This window comes from Ammodytes marinus, assembly GCF_949987685.1.
Source record: "Ammodytes marinus genome assembly, chromosome: 13".
Taxonomy (NCBI): Eukaryota; Metazoa; Chordata; class Actinopteri; order Uranoscopiformes; family Ammodytidae; genus Ammodytes; species Ammodytes marinus.
Genome location: NC_137217.1, coordinates 31,358,664 through 31,368,130, shown reverse-complemented (window position 1 = coordinate 31,368,130; position 9,467 = coordinate 31,358,664). Strand labels below are relative to the sequence as shown.

General features: G+C 41.0%; 1 protein-coding gene across 1 annotated transcript in view; it reads right to left on the bottom strand.

The window, feature by feature from the left end:
* Nucleotides 1-1,703: 1,703 nt before the first annotated feature.
* Nucleotides 1,704-9,467, bottom strand: part of isg20l2 (interferon stimulated exonuclease gene 20-like 2) — an 8,102-nt gene continuing 338 nt past the window's right edge. Inside the window, exons 2-5 of the mRNA XM_080040129.1 lie at nt 7,049-7,724; nt 5,355-5,623; nt 4,958-5,158; nt 1,704-3,009 (exon numbers count right to left, since the gene is read on the bottom strand). Of these exons, the coding sequence (XP_079896255.1) occupies nt 2,902-3,009; nt 4,958-5,158; nt 5,355-5,623; nt 7,049-7,529 (1,059 nt within the window). The 5' untranslated portion in view covers nt 7,530-7,724 and the 3' untranslated portion in view covers nt 1,704-2,901. The remainder of the gene's footprint in view (nt 3,010-4,957; nt 5,159-5,354; nt 5,624-7,048; nt 7,725-9,467) is intronic.

Here is a 9,467-nt window from a genome sequence, read left to right as displayed (position 1 = left end):
CATGGGTTAGTTGTTACAGTGCACACACACACACACACAGCCAGCACTCCTCACACACACACACACACAGCCAGCACTCCTTAAACAGAGGGGAAGAAGCCGCAAATCCTTCAGCCCTTTATCAACGCGGGTCTGTCTATTAACAAAAGCTTCCAATGGTCTGAAGCCAAATCTACTTCTTCCACCCTGGTTCCAGATTTCTGCCTTGTAGTTTTATTTCTGTCTGCTACACACCCACACAAACACACTCAGAGAGAGAGAGAGAGAGAGAGAGAGAGAGAGAGAGAGAGAGAGAGAGAGAGAGAGAGAGAGAGAGAGACACACACACACACACACACACACACACACAGACAGACACTGTTGAGTTCCCAACTAAAGACATTTTCCAGCACTCTAGCCTCCACTGCCTCCTTTGTGTGTGTGTGTGTGTGTGTGTGTGTGTGTGTGTGTGTGTGTGTGTGTGTGTGTGAGGCTGGGACCATCAAATAGCATTTTTTTCAGCTGTGTTTGGTCGCACAGAGCTGGTGTTCACCTCTCTCTGTCACTCTGGCAACATTTAGTTGAATTCGTAGATTTTCTAACAAAACAACCAACGGACCATTAATGACGTCACTCAAACACAACTCACAAACTTAACGATCTTCTCTAGTCTAGTCGTCTGGTCTTAAAGGTGCAGTCAGTGATTCTGGAGAACGCTTGTTGCCCAAATCACTATTTTGTCAAAATCAGTGAATATCTCCTCACGATCCGCCACCTGTCTGTACTGTGTGTGTGCGCTGAAATAAAAATCTGGTTTTAATACACAGCCTAGGCTCTGTGAACTGGTATGCAAACAAAGAAGCCCACCAAAGCTAGCCACATGCCAGTTTACAGAGCCTAGGTAGTGTATAAACAACGTCCTTGACACCGATTTAAAATGAGAAGTGATCACGGGGTGTTTCATGTCATAGACTCTATTTGTAAGTTATTTAAAATAAATCTACCCTGCGTTCCAAATCACATACTCTTTCTTTTTACTACACTACATACTAAAGTACAGAAGAGTTTTAGTCTTTTCACTACACTACATACTAAAGTACAGAAGAGTTTTAGTCTTTTTACTACACTACATACTAAAGTACAGAAGAGTTTTAGTCTTTTTACTACACTACATACTAAAGTACAGAAGAGTTTTAGTCTTTTTACTACACTACATACTAAAGTACAGAAGAGTTTTAGTCTTTTTACTACACTACATACTAAAGTACAGAAGAGTTTTAGTCTTTTTACTACACTACATACTAAAGTACAGAAGAGTTTTAGGGCCACAGACAGGAGAGAAAAAAAAATCAGATAAGTAAGTTTTTTTCTCATTATGTCGAGAAATGTCAAGAATAAAGAAAGAATACTCCAAAATGCTATTGGAGTTAGTGGGGCATTTATGTATTTTCAGCATGCTACAATTGACTTGCATGTATTGGGACATCCTTAATCTTTTTCTGGCATACTAAATAGTAGGGAAGTATGGGGATTGGAACGCAGGGCTAGGCCTCCAGCTAGTTTTCATGAGCTTATGTAATGTTTTATTTATGTAAATTTACTTCAAACGCAACTTGGTTTAATGATGCATTCTTGCTAGATGGCAATACAAAAATTTGCATAAAAAAAACAAGATTGTCACATTTTAATACATGTTAATGGAAACAAGACAATGTAAGGCCAGCGTTTGTTTGTTTTTTAACATATTCATAAAAGGCAAACATGACATGAGTATTTGTCCTAATTTTTTTTTTTTTTTTTTTACTTCAAAGATCAAAATCAAATATTTAAAAGCACAAATGGGGAGGAGACGAACATAAACCAAAGTGGGTTAACTGTGCTTCATAACAAACACTTACCTTCGTGGCTTCAAACTTTTTGGTTTTTTGATTCATGGGAACATAAACAGTGGCTGTGTTCGAAAAGCCCTACTAACGTTCTCCCTCCTACATACTCAACATGTACATACTACATACTGTCTACTTAACCATCCATTGTGTATGCGAGGGTCATCGGACCGTTTACACTGAAGTTTACAGAAGCAATGAAGAATTTAAAAAAAAAACCTTCCGTGTCGTTTGAAAAGACGCAATGCATTGTGGGGCGGTTGAGTGGGAAAAGTAACCTATCGATCCATACACAAAATCTTCCCGGAAGTAAGTACTCATCCGGGCATTTCTCGCCTACACAAACTCGCAGACACAACCACAACATACTCAAATTGACGTCAAAATGAGTATGAGTAGGACATTAGTAGGGCTTTTATTATGAGTAGGAAGTTACTAGGGCTTTTAGTATGAGTAGAACATTAGTAGGGCTTTTAGTATGAGTAGAACGTTAGTAGGGCTTTTTGAACACATCCAGGGACCACTGATGTTCTTGTAATGTTGGAATGAACACGTTTCCACCCCCTAGAGGCAGTAGCACCTTTTAAACACAAACACAAACCTGAGAAACAATGCAACTGTTCAAAAATGAAGCTCAAAGCAACGTTTTCATATTCTTCTCCAATGAAAAAAGTGATTTTTTTAAAGTATTTTCAGTCAACTAGACGCTATTCCAGTTTGCTTAATGGTTCAGTTTTTCCTCTGATTATTTTCATTCACATATCAAACCGACAGGGGAACAGTCTGGTTTTTCTCCGTCAGTCCAAAGCACGAACTTGCTGGAACAAATGTCAATTTACACTTTTAAAAGTTTTATGGGGTTAGAGCGTGTACCATAGAGTCTCAGTCCTCTTCACAGCAGACCCGGGTCGTTCTCTGCATGTCATTCCCCTCTCTGCCCCCATTTCATCTGTCCCCCTCCACTCTCTCACTATCTAATAACACATGGAAAAATGCCCCAAAAGATTTAAAATCGTATTTTTTTTTAAAAGCTCTTTTATTTGCGCGTGTTGGCTAGCGTTCTCTCCCACTCCTCCTCCACCACCTTGTAGAGCTCCATGGTGGCTCTGGCATCCTCCACTGACGAGTGGCCCTTACGCCCTTTCTGAAAACACACAAGAGAGGGCGAGAGGACATTTTATTTTATGTATACAGGTGAGACTCGAAAAATTAGAATATCGTTCAAAAGTTCATTTATTTCAGTAAAAAAAATATATTATATAGACTCATTACATGCAAAGTGAGATATTTCAAACCTTCATTTGTTATAATTTTAATTATTATGGTTTACAGCTTATGAAAACCCCAAACTCAAAATCATGAAATCAATAAAAAAGGGATTTTAAATACAGAAATGTCGACCCTCTATGAAGTATAATCATTATGTACTCAGTACTAGGTTTGGGCCCCTTTTGAATGAATTCTTGCCTCAATTCCAATTCATTTTCCATGATATTCTAATAACACGAGTATCACCTGTATATATTTTTGGGGGATTTCTAGTTTAATATTCATGACATACAAGACACAAGACAGTACAAACAAGATCAAACAAAACAAAATTACTGAAATAAAAAATGTGGATACAGCAATCCTGGAGAATACTTTTTGTCAAAATAACTTTGTGTGGGGGCGCCCTTAGCTCAGTTGGTAGGGCGTCCCCTCCATGGGCCTCGGCCAGCAGCGGACCCGGGTTCGATTCAAGCCCACGGTCGTTCTCTGCATGTCACTCCCCTCTCTGCCCCATTTCAACTCTGTCTCTACACTATCAATAAAAGCATAAAAATGCCCAAAAAATATATTTAAAAAAAATAAAAAAAATAAAGAAAGTCCCACACCTGTATGTAGGCAGTGTTTTCCTGCTCTGTGAAGTATTATATGTAATTCAGTTTTTGACCTCTAGGTGGACTCTCGTATTATTTCTTGTAAATGTACCTGTTGTTTTATTTCTTGGTCTTATTCGTTGTTTTTACCCGGAAGCTGCCAGAAGCTAACGGAGCAGTGGCAGACAAGCCACGTTTTTATTTCTAAAGGTTTATATCCAAGATTTCCTGAAGCAAGATTAACGTTTAACCCCATTGGCTACAAGCAGGCAAAGAGGTTAGTATTGTGTTTTTGTTTCATTCTTATTTGCCGTGAGTTATTTATGTGGTCTTGGATAATTGTATGTGTGTAGAGCTAATTTCAAATCTGTATTGTAGTTCTACGGTGTGATAATGCGACATTAAAGCATCAGTAAGAGGAGCCGGAGTCTCGTGTGATCAATGGGCGTTACAGTCTATTCTATACTTGATGTATTTCTGCCCCTGTGAAGCACTTTCAAAGGCCTTGTGTCTGAATCGTGCTATAGAAATAAACCTGCCTTGTCTTGCCAATGTTTCTGGGTTGGGATGGTGGGGTAATGTATAGTCAGACCCACCTGTATGTCCCGGTTGAAGATGAACAGACAGACAGACAGACAGACAGACAGACAGACAGACAGACAGACAGACAGACAGACAGACAGACAGACAGACAGACAGACAGACAGACAGACAGACAGACACAGGCAGACAGACAGACAGACAGACAGACAGACAGACAGACAGACAGACAGACAGACAGACAGGCAGGCAGACAGGCAGGCAGACAGACAGACAGACAGACAGACAGACAGACAGACAGACAGACAGACAGACAGACAGACACAGGCAGACAGACAGACAGACAGACAGACAGACAGACAGACAGACAGACACAGGCAGACAGACAGACAGACAGACAGACAGACAGACAGACAGACAGACAGACAGACAGGCAGGCAGGCAGACAGACACACAGGCAGACAGGCAGGCAGACAGGCAGACAGACAGAGCCCCACCTGTATGTCCCGGTTGAAGACAGACAGACAGACAGACAGACAGACAGACAGACAGACAGACAGGCAGACAGACAGACAGACAGACAGACAGACAGACAGACAGACAGACAGACAGACAGACAGACAGACAGACAGACAGACAGACAGACAGACAGACAGACAGACAGACAGAGACAGACAGACAGTGTCCCACCTGTATGTCCCGGTTGAAGATCCTCTTGGTGAGTCTCTTGAGCGAGGCGACCTCTGTCTCAGCGAAGCCGGCTCTGGTGTTGAGCAGCGGGATGCGCGAGGTGTCCCGGGTCAGAGGCGCCGGGTGGCAGTAGTTCAGAACCTTGAAGTCGTTGTGAATGGCGTGACCAATCACAACCTTCCCCATGAACAGACGCAGGATCTGACAGACAGACAGACAGACAGACAGACAGACATACAAGACACAAGCTGTTAATATAAAGGTGCAGTCAGCGATTCTGGAGAACACTTGTTGTCAAAATCAGTGAATATCTTGCTACCCCATAGTAAAGTGCAAGTATCATTACCTCTTTGCTTCCCTTATAGTAAAGTGCTCCCAACATGGTCCTAGTGCCTACCTCTTTGCGTGCCTCTGCGTAGGGCTTGGCGTTGACCAGGTCACAGCGCCGGATGCCGCTCCAGCGCGTGCGGTAGTCTGTGACGGGCGCGGACGGGTTGATGAACTTATCGTAGATGACGTCGCCGTCGTAGGAGACCACGCTGCAGCGCGCCAGCTGGCTGATGCTGCCCTTGGGCCCCGTGCCCACCATCTCACAGTCCATCGCCACGTACTTGGCGGGGTTTCCCAGGGAGGTTTGCAGGGCCGTGGGTTTATGGCCATGAGACACTGAGAGACGAAAAGGAAGAGGGCATTAGGGCAACATTTTTTTATTTATTTTTTTCCCTTTATTTCTTTATACAGGTAAATCACATTGAGACCGGAGACTCTTTTTCAAGGGAGACCTGCTCCCATTCACACGTTTCCATTCACACACACACACATTCATACACCGATAGCAGCAGGCTAACTATCGCCATTATGGAGGCTCTTTAGGAGTCGTTGTGCGATACAAGGTTGGTGGGTAGAATATTCATTATTTTATTTCTCTTAAAAAGGAGCAGTGTGTAGATTTTAATTGGCATTTTTCACAACAGACTTGGTAGAAATAGATATAGATAGATATATCAAATATATGGGTTTATGGCCACTAGACACTGAATAAAAAAGATGATACAAGGTTAGTGGGTAGAATATTGTAATTATCATTATTATTTTTTAATTTCTCTGTTTTGTTATTTCTCTTGAAAAGGTGGAGTCAGCAATTCTGGAGAACGCTTGATGTCAAAATCAGTCAAACTGGTGTGTAAACAAAGGGGCAGAGCGGGGCTATCAACATGTCCGTTTACAGAGCCTAGGCTGTGTATTAACACTGGATTTTTTTTCAGCACACACACACACACACACTATGGACAGGTAGCAGATCGTGAGGAGACATTCACTAAATTTGACAAAAAGTGATTTTGACAACAAGCGTTCTCCAGAATCACTGACTCCGCCATCTTAACAATATAATCAATTAGAATTACGAAAATAGAAAGTAGCAAGGGAGCGTTGCAATCCAGAAATGTAACCCCTCGAATGCCACAAAATATTCTGGTATTACACACTGCACCTTTAAACCTGCAGTGTGTAGAATTTGGGGTTTTATTTCCTAGCAGATTTTGTAGAAAGTAATTATAATATCCATAAGTACGTTTAATTTAGTGCATAAAAAATGCAAAATTATTTATTTTTCCCTTAGAAAGGGTCTTATATATGTCCATATTTCTGCATATTTTGGACCAAGGCCTAGTGCCGCCATCTTGAAAGTGTCATAGTTGGAATGTCATCAGGTGCATTGTTTAAAATTTAGAATTGTTCTTGTCCTTGAAGGCCACTGTAGCTTCTGTTATTATTCGAAAGGGTTGGGGTTACCCAGGGAGCGTTGCATTCTAGAACTTTGTAGAACTTTCTTGATGATGTCATATTACACACTGCACCTTTAACAATATAATCAACTCTAAGAATGGAAGATATACTGTAGGTCATTCCTATACCATAGCACACTCTTATACAGTGATTTTGACAACAGGCGTTCTCCAGAATCACTGACTGACTCCACCATTTTCAACAATGTAATCAATTAGATTTACAAAACTAGAAAGTTTTACAGTAGGTAACTTCTATATCGTACCCTCTTATGCAGTAGCTGGAGGTATATACGGTACGCACCTTTAAATTGTCTCCGATTGTCCGCCAACGAAACCACAGTGGGAGAAGAAGAGGAAGAAGAGGCAGTTGCGTTGTCCACAGAATCCTTCGGTGATGTTCCGCCATGTTTGTTGTTGACCACGGTGACAGTGAGTGAAGGCAGGCTGTGTGTGGCCGAGGTCGACGGCTCAGAGTTGCTCTCAGTGCTGCTAGTGTGAGGTAAACTCCTGTCCGCGTGTGTGGACGGCGTTGTAAACAATTCTCCATTTTGCCGAGGCGCTTGTTGGTGGTGGCCCTTTCTGGACTGCCCACTGCCCATTGCGTTATGATGGTGGTTGTGGTTGTGTGTTTGTTTACCACCGTGGAGGAGGCCTTTCGATTGTAACTGCCGAAGCTTTTTACGAAGTCGCTTTTTTTTCCTGAATTGGCTGACGGGCTCTTCCCTCTGCCTTGGTGGAGCGTCGGCACCAGAATAAGACACATTGATCAGAAGGTCCGACATGGTCCAACAAGTTACGAGGTTTTTTTTTGTTTAAATCCAACAAATTAGCAGTAAGTTTGTTTCCTTAACGCACTTTAAAAACTAAAAACAAAGTGTATTTCGTAGTTCTTCTGCTTACTGTGACTTCCAGGACGATTCTTTTAAGTCTTCTGTCGTCCACTTTGTGTCGACTGAAACCGGTTTAATCGGAGCATCCTGCAACACAAACACAACGTTATCAAACTGGTTTTACAATCAATACAGGGTTCCTGCAGCTTAAAGGAATACTTCACCCAAACGGAACCAGCGTTCTATCATTATAAAATCACTATTATAATATAATGAATGAGGTTTTTCTTCCCCCAGTCTTCCCTTGGCCCAGCTGTCCTGTTAATCCTAACCCTACATTTTCCTATGCGTGATGTCACACATGGGAAAATGTAGGGTTAGACAGTGAGACCATAAATCACTCTTTCTGCCTTTTCTCAGGCTAGGATGAACCGATTTCTAAAATGTTTGCACATGTATACTTCATAGGATCTCAGAGTTCAATACACAATGTCCACCGGTGAAGTAGGTCTTTAAGGTGAGGTAAGATTTAAGATGTTTTTTTAAACTGTTCAGAATTCAGATTAAGAGAAAACTGTAGATAAAAACACATTCATTGCTTTGGGTTTAGAGATATAAAGAAATGACAAAACGTGACTTATTTTGGTCTTCTTTTTGGTGAGAACATGTAGTTGAAATGTTGAAAAATATCATTTCTAATTTGCATGATTCAAAAAGCACAATTTAAAAGCCAAAAAATAATATGTGACTTTAATGTTATCTCAATAAACTGTGTTAAAGTTATTAAACACCAAGAATTTACCTACCAACCTTTTAGTCATTCATGTGAATAAGTGCTGAAATACAGATATTTCCTCTTGGGGATAAATATCCAGCTATCCAGCGTTAATAAATCAGGCCTAGGAACTGCACCGAAAGCTGTGACCTGTCAGAATTTTTTTTAAAGGTGAATTTATTTATTTATTTATTTGTTTATTGAACAGGGACAATGTACAGCACATAAGCAGTACCAGATTTAGCTATAAACTAATTTTCATCTGTAGTCCCTGGGCAGGAAACAGAGTATTACATCTCTCTGTCAAGATGGGGAACCTAACACTGAAGTATAAAAACAATAACACACAATTTCACAACAGTAAAACACAACAACACAATACAAACAATAAAATCACAACATGTAGGACACCACAACAACAACAACAACATCACAACAGTAAGACACCAAGAAAACAGGACATCACAACATTAAGAAAACAATCTATGCATGATGGGTACATGCTTGGGTTTATTTCAGCCATGACTTCATCTTACATTTAAAACCAGCAAAGGTGGTCCACTCTCTTATCTCGCTTGGTACTAAGTTCCAAGACTTGGTGGCTCTAACTGAAAAAACGGATGTGCCAAACTCAGTGGATCTGTGCTGTACTACACAGTCCCCTCTGTTGGACGTTCTAGTTCTCCTTCCATTGTCTGAGCGCAGTGACACAAACTCATTTAATGGAGGAGCGGCCAAATCATTCATTATTTTATAAACTAAACATACATCCGCAATAACCAACCTAGTTACCCATCACAGTGAAATGTGTAGGCTATACTTTTTCCACCGAGTCTGCGCAATAATTTTAAATTGGAAGCAAACAATTTAATAATCTCTCAATTGCAGGGCTGTTTTTTTAAACTATGTTTTCAGCTGTGGACCAACATACTTATTAAAACCTTTCACTGAGAGACTGGGTTGTTATATGCCTAAAGTCTATTGAAATTAGTTAAGAAATAAGAACAGCGCCCTCTAGGGTCACACATTCTGACAGGTCACAGCTTTCGGTGCAACACCGGCATGTAAACAAAGGCTATATAAAGACAGCTGGTACATCATAGCTAGCAACATGC